General features: G+C 52.2%; 12 protein-coding genes across 12 annotated transcripts; 4 read left to right on the top strand and 8 right to left on the bottom strand.

The window, feature by feature from the left end:
• Positions 1-1,153, bottom strand: Z520_02018 (uncharacterized protein; the record flags this gene model as incomplete). The annotated part of the gene is made up of 2 exons (XM_016772532.1): positions 1-1,030; positions 1,116-1,153. 2 exons carry the CDS (start codon positions 1,151-1,153, stop codon positions 1-3), a joined length of 1,068 nt encoding a protein of 355 aa, XP_016636002.1.
• Positions 1,154-1,585: 432 nt separating this feature from the next.
• Z520_02017 (uncharacterized protein) lies at positions 1,586-2,767 on the top strand (the record flags this gene model as incomplete). Its single annotated transcript, XM_016772531.1, has 1 exon — positions 1,586-2,767. The coding sequence occupies one exon, from the start codon at positions 1,586-1,588 to the stop codon at positions 2,765-2,767; it is 1,182 nt and encodes a 393-aa protein (XP_016636001.1).
• Positions 2,768-3,804: 1,037 nt separating this feature from the next.
• Z520_02016 (uncharacterized protein) lies at positions 3,805-5,445 on the bottom strand (the record flags this gene model as incomplete). The annotated part of the gene is made up of 1 exon (XM_016772530.1): positions 3,805-5,445. The coding sequence occupies one exon, from the start codon at positions 5,443-5,445 to the stop codon at positions 3,805-3,807; it is 1,641 nt and encodes a 546-aa protein (XP_016636000.1).
• A 1,762-nt stretch (positions 5,446-7,207) lies between these two features.
• Positions 7,208-8,531, bottom strand: Z520_02015 (uncharacterized protein; the record flags this gene model as incomplete). Its single annotated transcript, XM_016772529.1, has 4 exons — positions 7,208-7,350; positions 7,403-8,262; positions 8,313-8,375; positions 8,425-8,531. The coding sequence occupies 4 exons, from the start codon at positions 8,529-8,531 to the stop codon at positions 7,208-7,210; spliced, it is 1,173 nt and encodes a 390-aa protein (XP_016635999.1).
• Positions 8,532-8,929: 398 nt separating this feature from the next.
• Z520_02014 (uncharacterized protein) lies at positions 8,930-9,954 on the top strand (the record flags this gene model as incomplete). The annotated part of the gene is made up of 2 exons (XM_016772528.1): positions 8,930-9,009; positions 9,072-9,954. 2 exons carry the CDS (start codon positions 8,930-8,932, stop codon positions 9,952-9,954), a joined length of 963 nt encoding a protein of 320 aa, XP_016635998.1.
• A 1,699-nt stretch (positions 9,955-11,653) lies between these two features.
• Positions 11,654-12,055, top strand: Z520_02013 (uncharacterized protein; the record flags this gene model as incomplete). The annotated part of the gene is made up of 1 exon (XM_016772527.1): positions 11,654-12,055. The coding sequence occupies one exon, from the start codon at positions 11,654-11,656 to the stop codon at positions 12,053-12,055; it is 402 nt and encodes a 133-aa protein (XP_016635997.1).
• A 483-nt stretch (positions 12,056-12,538) lies between these two features.
• Z520_02012 (uncharacterized protein) lies at positions 12,539-15,166 on the bottom strand (the record flags this gene model as incomplete). The annotated part of the gene is made up of 1 exon (XM_016772526.1): positions 12,539-15,166. One exon carries the CDS (start codon positions 15,164-15,166, stop codon positions 12,539-12,541), a length of 2,628 nt encoding a protein of 875 aa, XP_016635996.1.
• A 1,104-nt stretch (positions 15,167-16,270) lies between these two features.
• On the bottom strand, positions 16,271-18,997 carry Z520_02011 (uncharacterized protein; the record flags this gene model as incomplete). Its single annotated transcript, XM_016772525.1, has 2 exons — positions 16,271-18,346; positions 18,401-18,997. The coding sequence occupies 2 exons, from the start codon at positions 18,995-18,997 to the stop codon at positions 16,271-16,273; spliced, it is 2,673 nt and encodes an 890-aa protein (XP_016635995.1).
• Positions 18,998-19,220: 223 nt separating this feature from the next.
• Positions 19,221-20,518, bottom strand: Z520_02010 (uncharacterized protein; the record flags this gene model as incomplete). Its single annotated transcript, XM_016772524.1, has 2 exons — positions 19,221-19,841; positions 19,892-20,518. The coding sequence occupies 2 exons, from the start codon at positions 20,516-20,518 to the stop codon at positions 19,221-19,223; spliced, it is 1,248 nt and encodes a 415-aa protein (XP_016635994.1).
• Positions 20,519-21,491: 973 nt separating this feature from the next.
• On the bottom strand, positions 21,492-23,199 carry Z520_02009 (GMP synthase [glutamine-hydrolyzing]; the record flags this gene model as incomplete). The annotated part of the gene is made up of 2 exons (XM_016772523.1): positions 21,492-23,046; positions 23,108-23,199. The coding sequence occupies 2 exons, from the start codon at positions 23,197-23,199 to the stop codon at positions 21,492-21,494; spliced, it is 1,647 nt and encodes a 548-aa protein (XP_016635993.1).
• Positions 23,200-23,624: 425 nt separating this feature from the next.
• Z520_02008 (uncharacterized protein) lies at positions 23,625-24,605 on the top strand (the record flags this gene model as incomplete). Its single annotated transcript, XM_016772522.1, has 3 exons — positions 23,625-23,705; positions 23,761-23,997; positions 24,051-24,605. The coding sequence occupies 3 exons, from the start codon at positions 23,625-23,627 to the stop codon at positions 24,603-24,605; spliced, it is 873 nt and encodes a 290-aa protein (XP_016635992.1).
• A 14-nt stretch (positions 24,606-24,619) lies between these two features.
• On the bottom strand, positions 24,620-25,504 carry Z520_02007 (uncharacterized protein; the record flags this gene model as incomplete). Its single annotated transcript, XM_016772521.1, has 2 exons — positions 24,620-25,376; positions 25,434-25,504. The coding sequence occupies 2 exons, from the start codon at positions 25,502-25,504 to the stop codon at positions 24,620-24,622; spliced, it is 828 nt and encodes a 275-aa protein (XP_016635991.1).
• Positions 25,505-25,577: the final 73 nt, after the last annotated feature.

Below are 25,577 nucleotides of genomic sequence, written 5' to 3'. Positions count from 1 at the left end.
TCATATCCTTGTCCTGGCAACGGGCGAAGGCGACGGTTCCTCGGGAGCATGCCGTTTACCATCCGCCCGCGCCGTCATTTCTTCCAGCTCTTTGTCCGTCATGCCGTCGACGGTGGGCCGGCCGTTTCCTGAAGCGTCTCTCTCATCACCAACTTCAATCCCATATTTGGAGAAATCAAATTCCTCCAGCGAGGTCAACGTTTCTGCCCATCCGTCCATGATCTCTCCTGGGTACCCGGGACTACCCATGAGGGGCACGCCCTCCGTGTGGTCCAGATCGTCCTCTTTATGCTCACCGGTCAGTCCTGCCAGAACCTCCTCTTCTCTCCCGGTGTATACGTCGAGTAACCCCGGATGTGGCACCCATACGACTCGCATACCTGCCCTCCTGCCGGCCTCGACTCCAGGCACACTGTCCTCAAAGACTAGACATTCATCCGGCGTGATGGGTCTTTCTCCTTCGCCTTCCACCATCAAGGTCTCATTGATAGCCTGCAACGCCAACAGGTAAATATCCGGTAACGGCTTCCCTCTCCCCTTGGGTATTCGAGGATCATCACCCAAGATGACATGTCTCTGGGGGAAGACACTGAATAGGTCTTTCATCCCACTCGTTTTTATTTCAAAGTTTTTCGAGTGCGAGCTCGTCGCCAGCGCGAGGTGGACCTTCTTCTTGGACGCCGGTTCCGGGGAGGCGGGAGCTCCGTTGTGACTCTTCGCATGCGCTCTTTGCAACTTCCTCAGCAGTTTCTCTACACCCGCAAGCGGTTTGCAATTTAAAAACGCCTCGGCTTGTAACTCTGTCTGCCTCCTCGTGAAATCCTCTCTCGAGATCGGGAGCTGGGCCCACTCGTGGAAGATCTTCCCCGCGGCGTGAGAGGGTCGACCTTGCAGTTGCGCTTTGATTTTCCAAGGCAGATCGGGACGGCCGTTTTCCCGCAGGATCGTGTTGGTGACGACGGTATAGGCGTCTTCCGAGTCGATGAGAAGGCCGTCCATGTCGAAAATGCAGGCCCGGACGGGCTGGAAGCTGGGTGGGAGGTATACTGGTTAGCCCATTTTCTATGCACGGAAATAGCAGGCAGGCGAGACGCAAGGTCTAGCAAGCTACATACTCTCGGGGTTGCATTGAAGGATTATTCTCTGGCGCCATATTGGAGGGAGTTTAAAAAGTACGAAGGTATTTTGGAGGGAGAGCAAAGCGTTGGCCTCGCGGAAAAAGACTGGGTGTGGAGAGGGGAGAGAGTCCGGTCGAGGATAATCTGTAGATTTTGTACCTGCAGTGTCCAGGTCACGGTGGTATTGAAACCCCTGCATAATCCCACGTTTTTGTCTGGGTGCCACGAATCTTGGATTTGCTCCCGTCAGCCCGTCTATCTCATCAAGCTTGACTTTTGGTGGCACCCGGTGGGGGGCAGTAGTAGCCGACTCGCCGAACACGAACATACAACAACGTCATCTTGCGGGTCGCATCGAACAGCCTCGCAGCCTTGTCATTTTTGCTCACTGCAACTTCCTGCATGATCACCATACCTGTGGATCTAGGTATATTCCTACCAGAGAGAGTAGTCTCTCAACAGCAGACATGTCATTCAAGGCAGACGGGCCCAAAGTTCGTCCCGAGCGAGTAAAACCGCCGCCGCGACCCCCTTCTCCTCCCACAGAAGCACATCCCAATCCACCATCATGGCCGTCGCGCCGCTCCTCGACCTCGTCCACCACCTCGTTCCACTCCGCGCACTCGGTGCAGCAGCAAAAGCAAGACCGCTTCTCCCCGGCCGAGGAGTCCCGCATGCTATCCCTCTCCAACGACCTGAAAACACAAGCAAACACCTTCTTCTCCCGTCAAGACTATGAGTCGGCCATCCAGACCTACGAGCGCGCACTGGCGGAACTGCCGCGGTATTTGGACTACGAGATGGCCGTGCTGCAAAGTAATATCGCGGCTTGCCACTTGAAGCTCGATCAGTGGAAGGATGCGGTCGAACGTTGCGAGAGAGGGCTAGACGGCTTGGAACGAGAATTGCCGACCAAGAAGAAAAAGACAGACAAGGCAAAGAAAGGAGGCACAGGGAAGAAGAGCACTGGAGCGAAGAAATCGTCCTCGACGCGACAAACAAATGGCAAGAGTGAGAATGGGCGGTTGAATTCAGACACTGAGTCAGAGGACGACGAAGGGCCATCACCACCGCAGCCCGCAGACCAAGCGAAATCCGAGGCACAAGATGACACCGTCGTCGAACTCCCCTCGGACGAGGAGGACGAGTCCGCGGCCCTGAAAAATCTCCAGCTCTCAGACACGAAGAAAGCCGACATCACACGGATCCGCGTCAAGCTGCTGCTCCGCCGCGCCCGGGCGAGGTCAAACATGTCCATACCACCACCACCTGCATCCAAAGATTCTCCTTCGCCGCCGTCAAAACCCTCCTCCTCCACCTCCGCTCCATTCTCAGCCTGGTCCAACCTCAGCTCCGCGCTCGAAGACTACAAACTCCTCTCCTCAACCCCTCAATACTGGGAGACATTGCCCATGTCCGACAAAAGAACCGTCCGCGACGCGCTGGTCCTGCTCCCTCCCAAGATCGAAGACGCCAAGCAGAAGGAAGTCGGCGAGATGATGGGCAAACTCAAGGACCTGGGCAACGGGATATTGAAACCGTTTGGTCTGAGTACCGATATGTTCAAGGTCGTGCAGGGCGAGGGAGGCGGGTATAGTCTGAGTTTTGACGGGGGAAGTGGAGGGGGAGGGACAGGAAAGAAAGGTTGAGTGTCTACCTAGGTAGGTAACAAAGGGCAGGGGCGAAGGCAGGGCCAGAGGCGGAGGCAGAGGAGAATAGATTCTGCTATAATGCTGTCCTATGATGTGACGATAAACAACAAAAAGCATTGGACCGCGAACTCACAAGCGAGAATCGACTATAATGTCTGCGACATGATGATGACTTGCATGCCATCTCAGATACCAAGTAGATAATGATGATTGAGTTGGATCGAGCTTTCGCTCCGACCATCTGTTGTCACAGTCAAGAGCTAAGATTGGCTTAATCTTCGCATTGTATGTATGAATGATTACTTGCTCTGGTAGTTATACACAGGCGGAGCAGTGCTCGCCGTTCAGGCCCATCGCCATCACCATTGTTCCACGATTACCTGTGTGTAGGTATGAAGTTACAGGCAAACCCTTTTCCGGTACGCCCATATTCTATCCAATCCTTTCTTCGATGCAAAAATGGTGGGGTATCTCTGTCATTGAGACGTCTCTCTGTCTCTCATTCGTCATCGTCATCGCAGCCATGTCCTTGACCCTGACCCTGACACCTTGACCGCGCCCGTGCCCTTGTCCGACCCTGTCCTTGTGATCGTGACAGTTCACCTCCGCGACTCCTGTCCCATAGAAAGAAAATGAAACCCACACATTCCCACTCCCATTATGCGTATCGCTGCCGCTGTGGATATGTCCGTGGAGCCCATACTTTGAGGGGAAGAAGGACAAAGCCAGCAAAGAAAGAGATGTGAATTTCGTGTCCCCACCTGTCTTTGTCCCGTGGTCTTTGTGTGTTATTTCCAAGAAATGAGAGAAAGGAAAAATCTTGAAGAAACAAAGCATTCTCTCTTGCAAGGTCTGATGGATGATTTTGATACCGGTCTAGTATTTGTTGCTGGCAGTGAGGGCCGTGACTGTGTGCCGTGCTTCTCTCACTGATATGCTCGTACATCCCTGAAAGCTTGTGGAGTCCATAATGTGGCTAGACTGATATTGAGTCATTGGCCACGGATGTAGGAATATTCAGATCGGAAGATCTTTCACTCGTCTTCGTACTCTGCGTCTTCTTCGTGCTCGGACTCGGTAGATCCACCTTGTCCATTCGTGTGTGCGGCCTCTTCTTGTGTAAGAAGGTCGGACATGTTGATGTTGCCGTGGGATTTCTCCGCCCTGATGCCGTCATTGTCGCCGAAGGTGGTTGCAGCATCGGCCAAGGCGCCCAGACCAGAGTTGTAGCTATGATCCCATTGCGGATTTTCATCAGCAGAGTGCGCGAATGATTCATGCATCACTGTGGATGCCCCAGAGCTGTAGCTAGAGCTGTAGCTAGAGCTGATCCCGTGGTTGTCCTGCACTGGCTGGCTCAACCAACTATGATATGACGAACCCTGGTCGCTGGGAGTGGTGGGGTTGCTATGCCGGGTAGATGCTCGGGAAGCGGATCTGGAACTGTGCATGGTATGTGTAGGATGGTATCGAGAATCAGAAGCAGTGGCATAGCCTGGGGCCAACATTGGTGAAATCTGATGCAAGACATTCCGCTGCATTGGAGACGGTGTCTGCATTCTCTGACCGTAGCTTGCCGAGTATGCTGGACGATACGGGTTGCCGAACATCCCTGTTGGAGAGCCGTGACCAGATGGGCTGAGGTCGAAAACGTTGTTAGAATGAGGAAGAGGGCTTGATTGAAAACTTCGTGGATAGCGCGAGTGATACATGGCTGGTGGTGCCATAGACATATTCGCAGGAACAGAAGACGGGTGAACAGTGGGGAGCGGTGGTCGTGTAGGCGTGGCCACTGGTTTTTCAGCCGTCGTCTCAGCGCTTGACGCACGACTACGACAATGAGGCCGCTGCTTGACAGACGGAGAGTCGTCGGCGTCGCCTTCTTCATTTTTGGGTGCTTCGGTCTTGACACGTTTGGCCCGTCTGTTGTCCTCGGCCTCCGCTTCCTTGCCTCTCTTCATGACTCGCGCCTTGAGACCATTGAGCTTCCGGTTCGCTTCCACACGCTCGGCATTTGTCTTTGGGTCGTCAACGACCTTGAGCAAGTACTTGACATCGAAGAGGTGTTTGCAGATGGTCTTCGAGGTCGCCATGGTTTCCACAATGCTATCAAATCGTTCTTCAAATGTCAAATCGTGGGCCTTCTTATACTTGAACTTTCCAGGTTCCCATGCGTCCACGAGGTTTGCCTCTTTTCTCGAACGCTCGATGCACGCCTCCAAGATCTCCCAACACAGACATTCGACGAGATAATTGTCGTGGATCTGGTTTCTGAATGGCCGCTTGATCGCATCTTGGCAGCCACACTCGTCGGGAACACATTTGAAAGCTTTGAAGAGGACTTTGACATGTGCTCGAAACTGTTCTTGAGTTTCCGGGATGGTTGTGTCTGTTCCGCGTTTGTTCGGAAGCAGAGCCTGTCGGAACATGCGTGCTTGCAGGACTGTCTCGAAGATGGTGTCTATATCTTCTGCATCCTCGGTGACCATAAGGTCTGCGGATTTGGCCAGGTCAGCAAGGCGGGTGTTCAGGTATTGTGAGGCTCCTCGCTGTGGTTGAGGAATCTGGCGGACTTCTTGGACGACATTGTAGACTGCAGCTTCGGTGCTGAGTCTTTCCTGTACCTCTGGGCAAGTGTTAGGGTCGTGGTGACCCTGACTTTGGCGAGAAGACATGTTGACCGACTTGATATGGATTGTAGAGCAACGAGGGAAGATCTAACTTGGTACCAATGGACTTTGAAGATGGTCAGTCACAAAGTGAGCTCGGAGATGTGCAGAGAGAAAATATTTAAAACTCACCATCACCGTGCCAAGGCACATATTTTTATATACGAGGGGAAGGCAGTTCAGAATAGTGCCGCAGGTGACAGTGCGGCAGTAACTCGCCGACTGCGTCACTAACTGCCTTGTGATGGGGGGAGGCTGGGATCACTGCCCACGCCTTGTCACTCCGGTCTTGTCACCAGCACTGCTCGTCACTGACTGAAACAAGAAATCTCTCTGCTCCTGAAGTGAAGTGAAATGTGCAGCCGATACCAGCCGATGTTCAGCCATTTTCGGATGTCGAGGAGGAGGCAGGCTGTGACAAGACACATGGTGCTATGCCAGATGCTCTGGGGTTTTGCCCGGCGCAGCTGATACGTGGTGAGCCAGACCCTTTCCTGTGACCTTCATCTGAAACGATGAACTGCTCTTCTACCGTGGCGGACCACTGGAAAGATGCCTTGTCTATCTGAAAGAAGGTCATCATGTCATCTCGTGGAAAGACCAAGGCCTCATCGTAAGTATCAGAGCAGCCTCGAGCTCAACTTGGAGTCAGTATGTGATTGATAGCAGTATGTGGTGCTGACCTACCATCTAGGGCCTCTCCTGGGATTTGCAGACGTGGCGGTTTTGGTTGGAAATTGAACTTGCCAGTTGGCAAGTCTTGGGTAAGCTTGTTGATGGGAGCAACAGACGGGTTCAAGGCCTCGAGATCCTCGACAAGATCTCGAGGCCTTCAGCAAACAGATCAAAGATGGGCTTGACGGGCTTATGGAAAAAGAAAGTTCTGTGTCGTGTGCGGATGACAACACAAGGACTCAAGGAGTGAAAGATGAAAATTAAAGACAAGTTGCGGCTATAAAGGGTTCTTCACAAGACCAACGACTAAGCGACTCCAGTTGAGAACGCAAGCGCGACCACCGGCAAGGGATGAGGTGACATGCTTGGGCCAGAAACAAGGAAAAGTTAAGAGAACGGGAACATGATGACTTCAAATCGCGGCTCTTTCCCTGCGAGAGGCTCATGAACAAGCGCGATACGTCTGCCGAAGCAGATCTTATGGAGGAATTGCAAGATAGTCAGCCCATTGCACAGCGAAAAAAAAAGCATTCAAGAAAGAGCCAGTATGCCAGAGCAGGAAGGGAAGCCAAATGCTCGCCTTGTGAGAGGAAACGCGAAACAAGATGGAAAGGTGGTTGAGACAAGCGATTCATGACACATCACCTATGAATCCCTTGACATTCATGATATATAGGGCTTTTGGGATGCAAAGTCCAAATAGCCAACTGCAAAGCAATTGTGTCGGAGGAAGCATTAACAGAGAGCATTAACAGCGAGCAGAAACGATCAAGAAGAACTTGAATGGAAGTCAGAATGAGGCCACACACCATCTCCACGCTAGTCCATGGACGGTATGGCGTCGCCCAATGGCCCACTCCCCATAGTACGGGTCTGATCCTCGACCAGTCCAATATAATCCTCAAAAGCAACTATCTACACAATATGTTGGATTGTCTTTACTGGCCAGGATTATGGCGCCAGACTTTGCTGCCGGAATACCTCCAGGGAAGCTACAAAAATTGGGCAAGTTGGTGCGCGACGGAAGGTAATGCGGATAGGCTGCACAAGACATAGAAACGGATCCGTGCCCGTCGTTGACAACAGCAATATGTCATAACTCCCAGATCTTCACATTCTTATCTAGCACCATCTCTTTTGTTTGCACATCTTCACATTCCACAGTGGGGTGCCGTTGACCAGATGCAGTGGCAAGCACGCCACCACCATGATGAACCACAGCACTCGAGACAGCGTCTTTGGCAGAGGTCAGTATAAAGTCTCAAGGCGGGAGGTGTCATATGCTTACCGTCGTGGCCCTTGAACTCGAATGCCGGTGAGATCGGGCCTTCTTTTTGTTGAGGATCTTTCCACATCCTGAAGAGACCGTCAAGCCCACCAGCCCATACTTCGATGGTCCCTTGATCGCCAGCGCCCACTAGGTCAATACCCAACCGTTGATTTGTCATGGCTGCTCGACCCTCTAGCCACGCCAAAAGCTGGCCGGTTTTACGGATATCATAGAGCATGACACCGTTGCTTTTCCTCTCGGCAATGTAGAGATATCTCCCGCACGAACTCCAGAGCACCTGGGTTATCCCTCGTCCACCAATTCGCAAATCGGCGCCTGTACCTTGGACGGAGAAGACCCCAACGCAGTCGCCTTGACCCAAGGAATCGTACAGACCAACACACCGGCTGTAAGTCCCAGCAGCTAGAAGGCCAGTTGAGGGCTCAACGCTGAGCGTGGACACAATCCCTCGCATATTGACTGCACCACTGAAGTCAGCTGCCTTTCTCCATTTCGGCCCGGTGGGTATCGAAGAAACCGGCTCTTGCCCTGGTCGAGTCACGTCAAAGACCGAGATCAAGGATTCTGATCCGGCGATGATGCGATCACCCTGACTGCTGAACGTCAAGGAATGGGGACTGATGAACTCCTCGGTCATGGGATTGACTAGCGGATATGATGCAACCAGCTGGCCGGTTAGAGCAGAGTTCATCCGGATCGGATGATCTCTCATGGACGATAAGATCAACGTGGTGGAAGGATCCTGAAGATTGAAAAACGGATACCCGACCACAGCCTTGACAGACTCTGCCGCCTGTATACTGCAATACGGAGAAAGTATTCGTGGTTCTGATGCTTCCTCAAGCAGGTCTACGGGCCTACGTGCGGTGTCAACGAACTGTAGGATAACATGGAGGTATTTACTCACACAACAAAAGTATCGACGGCGTTGTCTGAACAGCTGGCGATTAGACATGTTCCATCGGAGCTCCTGTTATTCGTCAGGAATGAAATCGAACAGGCGGCAAGTTTGTACAGACCATTGGACACTCTTGAAGTAGCTCCTGGGAGCTGCAACTTGAGAATCTCCCGGCGCATCGTCAATGATAGATTGACCAGTGGTAGCCACACATTTCGGACGAAACATTTTCCTCGCCCAGTTGTTCTGCTGACTTTGCGCCTATCTAATCAGGGTAAAAGGGGTTTTCATAATGGCCCAGCCTGTCCACACAGGGGATAGTGGAACTGGCCGGAGAAAATGGGTCCATGTGAAGATTTCCAATTGCTGGTAGAGCCTAGAGATGATAGACATGGTGAATGAAGCTGCGATGTTGAACCAAGAACCTTGGAAACATTCCTGGCAATTGACCAGGAAGTGCATAGATGCGCCACCGTATTTGACATTCAACTTTACGGCGGGTCATTAAACCCAGGCTACATTTCTGCATCGCGCAGCGCGTCTTTCACGCTTCAAAGAAGTTTGGCAAAGCAAATCTCTCCCCCTACGAAGCCACCATCGAAGCGCTCAACAGTTCAATAGACATCATGTCGCTCTTCGGCGCTTCAGCATCGAAACCTGTCCTAAGCTTGGGCACCAGTACTGCTGCGCCGGCTCCCCTAAACTTGTAAGTGCCCTCAATGCGATCTCTCGATATTGTTTATGCAAGTCCTAACACATGCTGCATAGAGGCCAGACTACAACCGCTCAACCGCAAGCGAACACCTCCACAACAGGCGCATCTTCTCAAGCGCAGATAGACATTGCTCATCTGCGGTCCACCACAAAATTTGACCAGCTTACACCTGACCTACAAAAAGAAATCGAGGCGGTTGACACGCTCATCCTCAATCAGATCAAACTCGCCTCCGAAGTAGCAGACCTTCTTCCGACCGTAGTCGCTGCTGGAGAAACGCTACCCAATGGTGTGGACTTTGTAAGTCAGAAGCTGGACGAGGTGGAAGCTGGGCTAGGCAACGATGCAGAGGCCATTGTGGCGGCAAGGGATGGTGGTGTGAAAAAGAATGAGCTGGAGGCAAAATGCGTTTTCAGGGCCATCGATCGGTTGAAAATGCCCAGGCAATACCAACAGGTTGCTCATGCGCAGACTGAAAACTTGAACGGTAGCGGTATCTACGGTGGCACAGGTCTAAGCGGATGGTGGAATAATCCTCAGACGTTGAGGGGGAGCGTCCGGGCTGGCCATGCTCAAGGAGATAAAATTCAACTCCCGGGCGAGGAGGCAGAAGAAATACAGGGCCCGAAGAGCTTGATTGAATTGTTCAATACGAGGACCGAGGAGATGCAGGACATGATCCAAGGCAATCGACAACTTCTGAGCGACATTGAGGATTTTGTCCAAGGCTTGGAAGGGAAAGTCACTGGGAAGGAGAGAGAGTTGAGTGATCGAGTCACCTACGGCGATCGAAATGGCGGGGCCATCAGCGAAAAAGAGCATCAGATGCAATTGCTGCGCTATGTATTCGGAGAAGTGCAGAGGAGTCTTTACGATGTGGCTGATAAGGTTGGAGCTGCGAGGGACGAAGTTGCACAGTTGACAATTGGGAAATGACCGACGCATTTTGTTGGAATACAGCACTTACCCTGAGACGAAGCCCGACAAGAAGCACAATCGCTTTGCGACCATCATCGCGGACTCCAGGAGAGCCAGGCATATCACACCACGACTCGGCTGCATGGGCTGTCGCTCATACATCCTGGCCTGACCAGCACTGATAAAAGGTCTACAGCGCAAGGTCGCGTGTCAGCAGTTGCTTGAGCTTCACCCACCGAACAGTGCCTTCACTACGAGCCGGAGTTTTGTCTCATCTGCACCGCAATGGCCCGCACATATCCCGCGCCCGTTTTGGTGTGACTGTTCCATGTTTCAGAATCTGGTCATGAGCCTGGACAGAGTCGGCACGACCTCCCTTCACCGGACAGGAGGCTACACGTTACTTGCGGGGTTTGAGTGGGAGGCAAGTGGACGGCTGGACCTGAGAGCAATTGGCATGAGGCATGAAATGGATGAACACATGGCTGAATCTCGGCGTTCGAGAAGGACATGATACACATGCCCACCACGAGTTGACAGGGCTATAGAGGACCCGAAGGAGCACCATTCGGATGCCTGGCCCTTTACCATCCTAGAGGATTTATCACTCTTTGTACTAGCCCACCGGATGATCGACCTACATCCCTACCTAGGTAGGTATATGTACTTGTAGGCTCAGCAACCTCAATCGACGCCCCTCGGCGCCAGGAGGCACGTGTTGAATTGCCCAAAAATCTTCTTAACGTATTGTTTAGCCAGGCACCTACAGGGGCAATGCCGAATCCTTCAAGGTAGCGGGCGTCATGATCCGCTCCATTCATGCTTCACGCATTCAAAGGTGGATATTGATGACTTCATTGCGGCTCCAACGTCGAGCGAAGAGATGAGATTGTGATGTCATGCTTGGGATGAGCACCACCAGCACCATTCTTTCTCAATATGTACTGACCACAAAAATCCATTAATTTCCTCTGTCTGTCTGTGCAAAGCTCTTTTTCTTCGAAAGAAGTACTTGACTGCGTGACAGAGTGTACCTTCAACCCTCCCAAGCCCCCAAAACATCAAGTTAGACCCTCGACCAGCTCAAATCGAAATCCCACCTTTTCTCTCTCTCCACCCACTAGAAATTTATACACAAATCTCTCCGAAGACAACGGACTCCGTGCAAAATGTCTGGCAACTCTAGTGTCGGCAACAGCAACGTCTACGAGGCCGGTGACCAGCGGGTGCCGCCGAATTCGCAGAAGGGAGGCGAACAAGCGTATGGGGAAGGACAGAAGAATTCTCACCTGGGGAATGATTCGAGTACGTTATATTCCCTCTGTTTTCTTATCTCCTTCTACGTCTTGAAGTTTGCTTCGTCTGGCTGTTCTTCCGGTGGTGATGGAGAAGAATCTGGGAGAAGAAGGGAGCTGGTAGCGTGGCCAGTACACAAAATGCAAGAAACAGTGCTGGCACCCGGACTGGTTGAGAGGATTGCAATACGTGGCGGGATGAGAGAGTTGGAGAAGGAGGGCAGTCCGGCAGGGAGGAAGAGATCCAAGCAACGGTCTGGAGCAGGCGACGATGGCTCTGTCGTGTGTGGCATGGCTTGGGCTGTTTCTTCGCTCCGTATCATCCCTGAGCTCTGCCCCCTCGTCCCGTCTTGCCCAGCGCCCTTGTCCAAGCTACCAGCCAGGCCCTTCCATGCTTCTTCTCCCTAAAAGCACCTGCTGCAATGGATTGCTTCATTCCTCCACAAACCCACCCCCCATTATCCTCTCCTAAAACCCCATCACACACCCGGCAACCCACATCCCTAACTGACCAACTAACCCTCCTCCTCTGTATAGAAGACCAACGCTCAATAGCGAACCGCCTCGCCGCCTCAGGCCCACAAAACACCCCGTCCAACGCCTCGGACAACTCCAGCTCCGGCAAGCCCAAGAGCGCCGAGACACGGGCCGCCGAAGTCGACGCCACGGCGCCCGCCCGCATGCACGGCAACGAGCCCAGCCGCGGGGCCCAAATCGACAAGGAACTGCAGGACGAGGAGGCCGCGATCCTGGCCAAGAAGGACGCCGCCAAGGGCGGGAACCACAAAGGTGGCACGGGCGATGTCGCGGGGAAGAAGAACTGAGAAGACGGGTCTCGACACCCATGGGTATGGGTATAAGGAAAACCAAACCTGAATGTGCCGATAGAAAGGTGCTGTACAGTACCTACAATGCGAATGAATGGCATGAGTGGCAAAAGTCAAAAAGGCATAAAAGGCATCCATCAAGGCATACTCACCCTAGGTAATTAATTTCCATACTTCTTTGCATGAGGAGATTGCCCGAGTGCCTGGCAAGGATTAGCTTGTTTAATCTTTTTTCGAGCCTGAAATATGGTAGGGTAGACGGGAGGGAAAGGCGAACAGCTGGCACTCCCATTAACATGATGGAGAAATTTGTATAAACCGCCAAAAGAGAAAAAAAAGAGCATCACAAAAAGCAGCACGCTGGGCTTTTTTATACGTATTCCAAAAAAGGGGGAAGAGACCGTCAGTTAAAGCAGTCAAAACATTTCCACAGTCCCCTTTTTGTATTCCCCAGGGGATCTCTGCGTCTCCATTCAACAATCACCTATTGAGATGCTGGTGGTGCCTCTCCCGCTCGTGTCCTCTTTCCTGCCGTTCCAGCTCGCGACTCACCAAAGCAACACACTCGTCCACGACATCCCCACCAACCCTCCACTTCCTCAACACCACCCCCTTCGCACGCATGATCTCCTCGGCCCTCGCCCACCGTCGGCGCCAGATCTCCACCTTCTTATCGTATGGTGCATTGCCACCGGGGGCTGGTGGGATGGAGCTGCCATCGCTCGCCGTTGCGAGGGGGTCCGAGCTAGGGTAACCGTAGCCCGTGGCCCATCGCGCGGCGGCCGCTGGGTAGGATGATATTGCCCTTCGTGCGGGCAGTGGTGGATTGTTTTGGCGGTTGTCGCTGGATTGATCGGACGAAGTGGTCGAGCTGCGCGAAGGTGAGGATGCGCGAATCGCTGGGAGGGCGTTATATGCGGAGGAGATTTGGCGGCGAGCAACGGCGACGTAGCCGTCGTCATTTCGCGATGAAGAACTAGCAGATGTGGACGTGCGCGACATTGTAGGTGGAATCGAGGTTGAACTTGTTTGCTTCGCTTGGTCAGAGGGGAATGGAGGTTGACTTTGGTTCTGGCGAGGGGAGGAGAATGGCGCTGTCGAAAGAGACTGTGGTGCTGGCTCGCTCATGGCATGCTCATTGTTGGAGTCCGCCGTCCGGCCACTCCGACGGGGTTTAGGTGGGGGCGGCGGTTTCTTCTTCACGGCTGCTTGAGTCTCTGTATCTGAGGCCGCCGATGATCTCTCATGGTTCGTGGGCGACGTTGATTGGGAGGTAGAGAAATTTCGTAAGCTCGAGGGTTTATTGGGCTTGTTGGGAGCATGGGGTTTGCCATTTGCGTCGAGCTGGCGCATGTCGCTCAAGTGTGTGGGAGGCTTTAGCGAGCCTTGTTTCGCTCCCGAGTCGTCTGTGAAATCAATGAGATCTCCCTCTGCAACCTTCGGATCCACCATCGACCTGGGTCTCTCAGGTAAAGCTGGCCTGTTCTCAGGAGCATCTCTGTCCATGTCTCCAGGCGACCGACTAAGTCGTCCGCCATCTCTTGCAATCATGGAATCCGGCGGTGTGTTTGATATCGCCTGATCAAAGAAACCCTTCTTGACCGGCGTTGTGACATCTCTGATGAAGACTCCTAATACTCGTCCAGGGTGTTCAAGCACGACATCAGTATACACTTCCAAATCTGCCTCTCCGCTGTCCCCAACAAGGATAAATTTCCGTTCCGGAAAGTCATTCATGATTCGATCCAGTGAACCGCGCTTCCGTTCTGCCGCAGGCTCGAATATCCCCTGCAACATTCCGGAGTACTGCTTGAGATGGAACGAGCCCGGCGGCAATCCTGCCAGAGAGAAATAGCTGCGCAGCAATGGATACATCTGCCAGGGCGAATTGGAGACATAGTGGAGCTTGACTCCCATGGCAGCCAGCTTCGAGTACCACTCCTTGACACCTTTGATGGTCAAATCGCCCAATTCTCGAATGAAAGCATTTTTGAAAATCTCTCGTGCACCGCTGCTAATCCCGGAATGCTTGATCGTATCGTCGATGTCACTCACCAGACTCACGCCCTTGCTCTCCGTAACGATAACATCTTCCACCGCAGACAACTTATCCGATGCCAGGACCCGGACTTGATCAGGGATAAAATCCAAGGCAGCTCGCAAATTGAAGTGGCCCGACTCATCCGTAGTAACGGACTTCGAAGTTGATTTGGACTGATTGAAGAAGAAGACCGTAATCGGTACATGTGCAGTTGGATTTGACATGAAAGGCTTCAGCCTTGCCAACAGCAATTCGTTCGCCGCCGACAACTCTTCTCTGCTCATATTCGCTGGTTCATTCCACGATTGGCGCTTAACCATCGATCGCTGACCCGGATCGTCGCTTTCACAATCTGCGGACGTTGCAATGGACCGTGTTGGCGAGTTCGATCGACTACCGCTAGGAGTCCCTCCTGAAGGAGTCGAACTATAAGTCCCTCTTACCGCCGCATCCGCTTCTCTCTGTCCGCGACGGGCAATGTTCTCTGCTTCTTTTGCAGCGACTTCGTCCTCATACCTGGATGAATTGTCGTCCTGTGGAATGCGATTGGTGGGAGCTTGACTTGACGGACGCGACGTCGCAGGGCTGGATGTGGGAGCGTAGATGCCGCTGAGTCTCCTAGCGACCGCCACAAGAAGCCGATTCTTCCTATTCAGTGGCCCTTGTTGGGGAGAATATATCCATCCCCGAACGTCCACGTCGACGATGGCATTCGCGTCTTCATATTTTTCCCACTCTCGTTTCCAATAGTCTGCGTCTCCACTGCTATGCGGCATGTCCACGGACTCGTGCGTCCCAGGAGGATATCTGGCGGCGTCGTCGTGTCGACTCCTCCGCGTCGTATGTTTCCTCGCATAGCTAGGAAATAGGAGCATCTCCTCATTCTCACTTCTTACAATCTCAACATCGGGCCACTCCCTCGACGTCCCGCCATCGCCGACGCTCTCCTGCAGTCTTTGCTGTATCTGCGCCTGGTATGTCTGTCTCAGCTCATTTGCCGCCCTCAGGTAGCCCTTCACCTTCTCCCTCCTTGCGCCCGGCACCCGACTACCGCCATAACTTGTCATCTGATCGGTTGCTGAGGTTGATCTCGTTCCCCTCCAACTGTGTCGACCACCAGCATGGCGCAATGTTCCATATATGGCCCTCAGAATACGGCTCTTCCCGATGCGCCGCCGCAGGAGTGAGGCAATACGACTGTTTCCGATCCTCCTCCGGAAGAAAACAACAAAATCTCGTCTGGCTTCTCTCCTTGCTCGTTTCTTCTGCTGCCTGCGCACAAGGGCCCGGTAGATGCTCGACTGTGCTTGGAGACGCAGCTGAGGGATATATTCGTGACGGAAGCCCAAATATCTTTCGCGAGCGCGCCGATGAGTGTTTGGGAAGAGGTAACGAAGGAGGGAGAAGGCGTTTTGAGACCTCGTCAAACCGCGGAGTGGAGGAGCCACGATGGTCAGGGTCGGCTGGTGGAGATTATTTTCACCAGCGCTGTGGCCTGGCGGTCTCAGTAGTCAAAGGCAGGGGAAGGTGGTGAATTTTCAGAATAATGGCATGACCAGAGGCTCAGCCAGTACCAGTCTCCAGAGTTACACAGGGAATGAATGGGCTGTGTTTTTGATTTGGGTCTTTGCTCAATGCCTGCGTATTTGGTTGCCGCTCGCCGCCTCTCCAGACTTGCCGGGTACGTCATGGGGTCAGCCTTGCGGCTGTGGATCCATCCACATATGATATTCACGTTTGAAATGCCTACGAGGTACGAGGTAATACAGATTTGCATATCCTCACCAAGTTCGTTGTCTTCATCACTATCCACCTCGCTCTATCTCTTGCTTCTACAATAGCTTCCCAGCATTACTCACCTCAAATTCGAACACGCGACAGCCCTGACCACATTCCCACTAACCTGAGGCAAAGCTCAGCCTGCATTGTCAGCATTGTGCATCGGCCAAAGCTTCTCATCCCTAGCCCCAATTTTTCTCAAGCACGGCATTGATCCTCTCGAGTACTCTTCGACCCAAGGTCTCGGCAAACATGTCTATACGCTCATCGGGATGCATCTCCACGAACCTCCTCAATCCCCAGCTTTGGTCAAATGTCACTTGAAATGGGCCTGCTTTCCGCAATCCTCCAAGGACAACTTGGGCTGCCAGAGGGTTTAGCCCGGCCTTTGTTCAAAATTGCTCCCAGAGAGTCTCTTCGTTGATGAAGTTAGCTGTGTCTTTCTGCGCACGCAGGGACTGAGAAGGGTCGGTATCCGGAAATCCATGGCAACAAGCCAAGTTCCAGGTCAACCTATTAAGAGCCGTCTCAACTGAGTGAGGTCCATACCTGGACGAGACCCAAAGCGGGTGCACGTTGAGGCCGTGACGACCGGAAATATTTGCACAAAACCCTGAGAAAGTGGTCAATGTGTCGATTTGTGACTGCAGTAAGCTATTCCCGAGGCCTGTCATGGTAACTAAAATGAAGAGTTGTGTATAATTTTGCGCGAGCCTCAGGACTCTGCTCTGAACCATACCTTGACCCTCTTGCATCCCTTGTCCAGGCAGGTTTTTCTGGTGCAGGGCCTGCAAATTCGTGAACATGAGAGCTGTCTGGGGGTTCAAAATGATGTCAGGAGACGCGGAATGAGGTGCACTGCGGTCAGATTTGGTCATTTCTCGGTATATGATGTTAAGTCGGTTGCCTCCATTTGTTTCTAGAAAATTGACAAGCGATCGATAACTCCCGAGAATGGCAGTTTCGACCAAGATTGTCTTAGGCCACTTCGGGTCCATGAGAGGGCACAGGTCGTCGTTGCCACCTGTGGCTGCAACTCCGATTGGTGTTGACGGTACCTGGATGGTGTATGGGTTCAACTCGGCCAGCGCTTCTGATGGCTTCAAAGTCAAACCGTGCGCCAAGGTGACCTGATCCTCTTCTTCGAACTGGGTCGCCTGGATGGGATCGTCTGCGAGTTCATTCACAGAAGGTGGTTGTGGTGGTGCTGCTTTCTTGAACTTTCCGCCTCGTAGGTCAAGGAATGCCTCCAGCGCATTGGAAGTTGAAAAGCCGTTCAAGGCACGGCTGGTCTTTTTGGCCACCGTGTTCTGGACTTCACGGTTGAACAACGTGTAAGCACTCTTGGTAGACGACTCGCGACTTGAGTCTGACCCATCATTGAGTCTCTTGGCTGGAACGATAGGCTCGACCGGTTTGGACATGTCCTCGTGTAAGTCGAGGTCCTGTTCGATTTCACCATCGCTCTCATCGTTCGTATCGAGGATGCGCACACCAGGCGATTTCCAAAGCAATTGCTCACTCCTGATTACTCCTTGTGGGGCCCTCACAAGCCTGCTAATGTTGCTATCGTCTCCAATGTTGTCGACAAGATCCAGCTTGGTGAATCGGGGCGGAAAGGGAGACCAATTGAGTTTCATGTCACCCTGCAGATGCCCCGTATTTGGGATGACCAAGCACATCTCAGCAAGTTTGCGCATGAGTGGCTCGGCATCTTGACTGTCACAAGGAGATCTAGTAAAAAATGGATCCAGTGGAGGCACTGGTTGTTTCAAGCACTCCTCTGGTTTGCTGATTTTGTCACCTTTCAAGCGGGCATTTATATCTTTCTCCGCTTTGTCACAGAACTTGATCAATTCATCATCTAGACCATCCTCTATCGCCTGAAACGCATCAGTTTCAGAACTTCTTGTTTCGGAAGACAATACCATTTCAAGAGGGGCTGGCTTTCTGCTGCTGACCGCGCATTCTGTCGTCATTGGATTCGGTTGAATTTCGATGCCGTGGCTGTTTGGTGCAGTGACTGTAGAGAATGGAGCTCGAGAAGCTGGTATAGGCACCACGGGAGCTGGCAATTCGACTCCCTGTTCGCTCGAATTTTCAGATGCCGAAGTGGACAAGATCATCGATACATCAAGCTGTAGATTTTCGAGGTCCTTTCTCGCTTGCCGACGCTCATCGAGTGATGCACAGACTGCTTCCATTCGGAGATCGTCTTCGACCTTGAACTGAGTTGCGTCCTGAATCTCTTCGAGTACCTGTTTGGCTATCGTTGGGCTCGCTTTGTTCATTCCTTCGGAGGGTATTTGGTCTTTCTCTTGCATTTCCCTCTCAAGCTGAAGCAGAAGACTGTCACGTTCAATATCTTCTTCAGACCGTAGAGAGAAGTCGAGGTCGGGGGAGGACGGGGCTTGTGGCACTGGCGACTCTGGCATCAACAATGGTGTCAGAGATCTCGCTCTTGGGATCTACATTTCGTCAGCTGGGTGTGAGAGGCAGGAGACTGGGAGTCGAGCCTTTACGGCGGGGACAAGGCTATGGAGTATTGTGGCCTTTGTGTCCGCGCTTAAAGGATCCTTCAGCGAAGCAGACAAATGCAGCAGCGCCTCTTTCGTAGTATTGCATCTCTCATCTTCCAGCTCTTGTTCGACCTCTCTCAGAGCATGACCGGACTGGATGTCGTTCCATTCATCTTCAAAGTCCTGTTCTGACGCTGAGCTGATCAAAGAGCAAGTCTCGAACAAATGTTCAGTGTCCACGTGGCTCGATGCTTCACGCCTGAAACGGCGAACATCGGACTCGTGGTCCCCTGCTAGCAACGGCTCTTCAACCTTTAGATTTCGAACACGGTGCCGTTCTGGCAGGAAGTTGCTCCAGTTCACGACAGAGTCATGGTTTCGGATGCTCTCAGCTAGCATGGAACCCTCCCAGCGGGTGAGCTGCAACTTTGGCTCTGCGACATTGTCAGCGAATACCGAGAAATTTGGGTCTGGCAGCAGTTGGCCATCCTCAATAGCTCGTAGTGGTAGTGGGGAGAGGTTTTCTAGGAGATCTTCGGAGGTGTGGTCGACAGCTAGGCCGTGGAAGCGGGCATATTCGAGAACAGACGGTGCAGACATGATGAGACAACATTTCACGAACTTGAATGCAGTGACTTTGATCTGAAGGTGGAAAGTGCAGGAAGGCCGAACAAAGCGTCGGCTTCCATCTCAACTTGCCAAGCCTGAGCGGTAAGGTTGGAGAGAGGCAGTTGCTGCACCAGTGTAGGTATGTAGGCATTCAAAAACTCTTGCAACCAGACATTCTTGATAGCAACCTGTGCTTGTACACATTCTGACTTGGCTAGTCATTATAGTTTGATCTTCTTGAACCGTCCTTGTTTGTCTGCGGCAGACCCCATTTCTTGTTGTGCTCCTCTTCTTGGGACTTCCCAGCAGGATCGAAGTATGGCTTCTCAGCAGTCACCGTGACCCGCACGGCATGTCGTCGATGCGGCATAAACCCATACGAAGCCGTGTGATTTGTACACCGGTTATCCCAGATCGCAACATCATGCTTGCCCCATTGAAAACGCACGTGAGCCTCTTGAGTCGTGCTGATCAATTCGTTGAGATACCGAATAACGGCGTCGCTCTCGGCTTTGGGGACACCGACGATCTTTGTGACAAAGCCTGGGTTGAAAAATAGTGACTTCCAACCAGTGACTGGGTTGACACGGACCAGGGGGTGTTCGGTAGTGATGGGGTCGCGCCGGACTGGCCTGCCTGCTGCACGAGACCCTTCAGCTTGCTCGTCTGCTGAATGTAGTGCCGTAAGGCTCTCAAGATACTTCTGCATTGGTGCCGACAGAACGTCGTAGATTGCGTACTGCGAGCACCAGAGAGTATCGCCTCCGCCACCTCGTGGTGGACCGGTCAAAACTTTGAGAGATGTATACGATGGAGGCTGCGCTTCATAGGTCACCTGGGAGTTATGTCAGTATATCACCTGCTATCGAGCTGGAGTGGGCTTACATCCGAGTGCCACAAATATGTCGGGGTAAAGAGAGCCCGTTGGTCCAAAGATTGATCTGTCGTGTAGACGACATGGACATCTTCAAGCCCTTCCTTCTGAGGCATCGAAGTCGTAGCATGCTTATGAAGCGTGCCAAAGAACTTTCCCAGCTCCCTTTGAGCCTCAACGTCGAAGTCGTCTTGATCGCGGAAGAACACAACTCCCCGAGTTGCAATGAGCCTTGCCAGATCACACATTTGCGCATCAGTGAGCTGCGTCAGCCTAAGGCCACTGATTTCTGTGCCAATCTTTGGGATGTAGTCGAACACATCTTCGGCAGCATCAAGAAGATTTCGAAAGCGCGGATCTCCAAGAAGGCCTTTGTCCTCATAAGCGATGTCTTTCAGCTCATCCCAATGGACATTAGGAAAGCGCGGGCCAAGGTAGTCGTATGCATAATTTTCATGGCGCTCTGGCTGCAAATGTCCTGGTTCGTATGTCTCTGACAGCTGTTTTCCCACCCGTGTAGCACTAGATGTAGTCTCCTCGTCCAAAGAAGGCACCGCATTCCTAGCCTTGGGCTTTAGCGGATCCATTGAGTATGGTTTGTAGTCCAGCAGGACAGGATCCTCAGCATGAGGCGCCATTTGTAATGTCCGAGCGTGTAGAAAGTAGCTAACAACGAGTGTAGTAGATGGTGTGCCCAGACTGAATACTGAACTGCATAATGTAGGGCTTGGGAACCATTATACCTTCCTTGTGCCTCTGACGATTGACAATTGCCATATTCGAGCTAGAATTGCCTCATCGTGTGGCGAACCCATCGAGATGCTCCCTTCATGCTTCCTAGTTCAACGGCGGCCGCTCTCCACATAACGTGAGCATAGGGGTTTCTGTCCAACGTGTTGTCGGCGCGACCGAGGGCCATCTTTTCTCCCCAGCAGTTGTGGTGTCTGGGGCGGCCGCGAAGTCCTGATACGCTTTATCCGGTTTTTGCTTCAGTTGGCCGTCCATCTGCACGGCCGACGCTTTCCCGAAGGCTTCTTGTTCTAGTTGTCGTTTTGCGGTAACACGATAGTCTGCTGGACGCTGCCTACCTGGTAGGAAGGAATCATCCAAAACACGGAGCAACCAGACTGATTGGCCAGGCACAGTGGGTACGGACGAGCACGCAAACAAGCAGCTTCGTGTCGACAACTGAGCAGCCGCCGAACCTGTTCACCGCTCCATATCAGGCTCTCTCTTTTGGAACATCTTTCGGTTGATCAATTATTGATGAGTCTGCTCACCATTTTCCGACGACACCTTGAGGTGAGTCAGATGCGTATCATTCTTTTAAGAGTCTGAGGAGGTGGGTTCTATGGCAGAAAGTGTTCTCTCAGGGGCCAGATTCCTTTGCAGGGGTGATTCTATTCTCTATGTTACTTTCCAGGAAGTCATATACAGACCTGCCCACTTGAAGGCCACCCGCGGTACATCATTCTTGAACTCAAAGCCGTTATCTAGCCAATTACCAAAGCCTCCAATCCACTTGGCTGATAGGCTCCCCTACCTTTCCCCATCTCACACCCCCTCTACCAGTGAAACGCCCTCGAGTTGCCCTAACCACCCTCCCATCCTCTATTCCAATTCGATCGTGCCAGGAGGCTTGCTCGTAACATCGTACATCACACGGCATACACCATCAACTTCGTTGACGATTCGGTTGCTGACCCGCTTGATAAAATTGCCATCAAAGGGAAACCAATCAGCCGTCATGAAATCAGTCGTCTCAACTGCTCGTAAGGCGATCACTTGAGCATGCACCCTTTTGTCGCCCATAACACCGACCGCTTTGACAGGGAGAAGCCCAGCGAATGCCTGTGAGATTTTCCGATACAAGCCGGCCGAGACGATCTCGTCGATGAAGATTTTGTCTGCATGTCGAGCAATCTTGAGCTGTGATTCATTGACTTCACCAAGGATTCGAATTGCTAAGCCAGGCCCGGGGAATGGATGCCTCCAGACAAGCTCTTCAGGGATGCCCAAGTTCGTACCCAGTGCTCTCACCTCATCTTTGAACAACTCTCTCAGAGGCTCAATCAACTTGAGATGCATGTTCTCCAAAAGACCTCCAACGTTATGGTGAGTCTTGATCGTCGCGGATGGTCCTTTAAACGAAATGCTCTCAATGACGTCGGGATAGAGCGTGCCTTGAAGCAACCACTCGATGTCGCCAGCTCGAGGGGAGTTTGCTGCAGCCACTGCGATTGCTTTTGCCTTATCCTGGAATACCTCGATGAAGGTGTTGCCTATTATTTTCCGCTTTGTTTCAGGATCGGAGACGCCCTTGAGTCTGCCCAAGAACAGGTCTGAGGCGTCGACGACCGTCAGATTGATACCCAGATGCTTCGTCAATGTCTCCTTGACCGTTGCTGCCTCGTTCAAGCGGAGAACACCATTGTCAACCAAGACCGCATGGAAACGATCTCCTATGGCCTCTTGCATGAGTTTGGCTGCAACAGTGGAATCAACTCCGCCACTCACGGCGCCGATCACTTGACCTTTGGGACCAACCATGGCTCGAATGCGTTCAATTTCCTTATCGACGAACTTCTCCATAGTCCAATCTTGCCGAGCCTGGCAGATCTTGACCGCGAAATTGCTCAGGATTTGTGTACCTTTTGGCGTGTGTGTGACTTCGGGATGGAACTGGATGCCGAAATACGGCTTAGACATACTAGCGATACCGGCGAAAGGGGCATTAGCTGTGCTTGCAATGGGGTGGAAGTTGTCTGGCAGCTTTGACAGCTTGTCCCCGTGACTCATCCAGACCGCGATATCATCTTCGATGCCTTCGAAAAGGCGATCGATATGCTCTTCCTTGCCAGTGTGTCTCTCGATTTTGAGATATGCATGGCCGTACTCCCTCTTCTCGCCCGCCAATACGTTTTTGCCAAAATGCCATGCCATCTCTTGGAGTCCGTAGCATATCCCCAGGATGGGCACACCGAGGTCGAACGCCGCAGGATCAACATGCGGTGCGCCATCCTCGTACACTGAATAGGGGCCTCCGGATAGAATGATACCCTTGGGATGAAAGTGCAAGTCCGCAATCTTCTGAGTGCAAGGTAGCATCTCGGAATAGATGTTGAGCTCGCGCAGTCGCCGCGTTATCAGGTGCGAGTATTGCGATCTTCAACCGGTCGTGAGTTCGGTGCGCCTTGAGATCAGGGCAGTGGAATTTTCCGACTTACCCAAAGTCGAGAACGAGGATCGTGTCGAAGGTCTTCGCAGGAACATTGACTGCGGCGGCGCCATTGACCTCGCCATTGACGTTGGCAGCCATTGTGACTGGAGAGACAAGGTCGAATGGGCACAAGGAATACCAGGAGAAGACGTGCAGGAGGGGAATCCAAATGGAAATACTAATATGAGTCCCTTGCCAAAAGTGGGCTGCCTATAAAATTTTGTGGAGATGGAAATTATATGCCCCGCTGAGGAGAATTTGATACCGCAACGCCGGTTCGTGTGAAGGGCTGCATTTACTACTCGAACAATTGCGTGGAGATTTTCTTTGAAGCCAGGGTTTCTGTTAAAGCATTTCGACACATATCGACAAGGCTTGGACAATCATTGACACACAGAAGGGCTTCCAGCCGCCGACTCATAGGGCATTCAACAGTGACAACTTTTCCCCGCCCAAAAAGTTGCCAGCTCGAGGACAAGATTGAGATCACCCCTTCCGCAGACGGGCCTCGAGACACCGCAATCATGAGCAAGAGGAAGCAGGAGGCCGGCGAAGACATCGCCAAGGACGACATAGACATGGACAATGACAGCGGAGATGACGAGGTCTGCTCCATCCCGATTGAAGTGAACGTCGAATGGCTACTAATTCTCGGCGCAGGATTTCGATGTCCTCGATGTTGACTTCGAGTGGTTCGACCCTCAGCCGGAGTATGATTTCCACGGCATCAAGACCTTGCTCCAACAGCTATTTGATGTGGACGCCCAGTTGTTTGATCTGTCCGCGTTAACCGATCTGATATTGTCTCAACCGACGTTGGGATCAACGGTCAAAGTAGACGGCAATGAGACGGACGCATACGCTTTCCTATCCGTCTTGAATCTCCAAGAACACAAAGTCAGTTCCCTCTTGCGAAAGAAAATCCAGGATTCTTACTGATAGAAATACAGGATAAGCCGTTTGTCAGTAAGATCGTGCAATATTTACTGTCCAAAGCAAAATCAAAACCCGAGCTTGCTCCCTTAGCGGAGCTCCTTTCCCAAGCCACCATTCCGCAGATAGGTCTGATCCTCACAGAGCGTCTGATCAATGTTCCGGCCGAGGTCGTCCCTCCAATGTACACAATGCTGTTAGAAGAGATGGAATGGGCCATCCAAGATGGTGAACCATACAACTTCACTCACTATCTCATCCTCTCCAAGACATACACCGAAGTTGCTTCGAAGCTTGACGCTGAGAATGACCCTCCAAAAAAGAAAAAGAAAGCAACCTCAGGCTCGTTCGAGACAATGTACTTCCATCCAGAGGACGAGGTCCTGCATGGACATGCCATCTGTCATAGCGGCTTTGATTATTCAACCAAACAGGACGACGGACACTCAGACTCGAAACGCGCATTTCAAGAGCTGGGGATCAAACCGCAGGGCCATGCCATACTCATTGCGGGAGAGAAGTTCAAAGACGCAGTCCAGAATGTGGCCGAATACCTGAAGCCTCAGCCCTGAGCAAGATTTCTGAACTATTCCCACTGGGTTCCTTTAAGCCTCTGCATGAGATATTCCACTTCGACGACCTTGGTCAAAGGAATGACAACCTGAGCGTACATCTTGACCACTGCCTCGACGTTGATCTTTTCCTCTCCGCCGGCACCGTTGGAAGTCACCGAGGGATCTTTGCCATACGTTTTGGTTTTCAACCGCAGCCGCTCCAGGACCTGCTGTTCTACCTTCTCGTTAGTGATAGCAGCATCGATACCCTCGCGGTCCTCGGCTTTAATGAGCTTGACAAATCGCTCCGTCTCGGCCTGGAATTTGCTCTCGGCCACGAATTTACCAAAATGTATGCGCCTGCTCAAGGCCTGCAAACAAGCGACATCACAAGTTGCGGCACTACCGTAATTCTCTTTCGCTTCACCACGGTCTTCCCGCCCGAACTTTCGGCAAGCTTCCGGCAAAACTTCCTTGATATACTTCTCTTTGATGGTGTCGTTAACATTAACATCGTTATCATGGAGGATCTTGGGGTATGCGATGGCTTTGAGCACAGGTCGCTGCAGAACTTGGGGAAAGAAAGGATATTCGTCCGGGGCATCATATCGGCGGACAAGAGAGTGTAAACGTTCAGTTTCGGAGAGAAGATAGTCGCAGAGAGATATCTGCGCAGGCAAAGCTAGATTACTCGAGGGTATGGGGAGGGCGGCAGCATCGTAGATGGTCGCGTTGAGGGGGAACTGGACTCGTTCGATCAGGTGGAAAGTGATGGTATCCTCAAGTCGACTGTTCTTGAGTTAGTATCTGAGCTTTTCTCTCGAGACTGGGCGACAAGCCACGAACATTAATTGAAAACGAATATTGGCCAGATCCAAAGCCTTGGAGGCATCCGACAGGTCTATCGCTGTGTCCATTCCCAAAAGCGGCATATGTCAGGATCGCGTGCTCGTGAAGTCCTGGTCGCGCGGATTATACCACCGACGACCA

The sequence above is a fragment of the Fonsecaea multimorphosa genome, assembly GCF_000836435.1.
Source record: "Fonsecaea multimorphosa CBS 102226 unplaced genomic scaffold supercont1.3, whole genome shotgun sequence".
Classification (NCBI taxonomy): domain Eukaryota; kingdom Fungi; phylum Ascomycota; class Eurotiomycetes; order Chaetothyriales; family Herpotrichiellaceae; genus Fonsecaea; species Fonsecaea multimorphosa.
The sequence above is the reverse complement of the archived record's forward strand: the minus strand, read 5'-3'. Positions and strand labels throughout refer to the sequence as shown.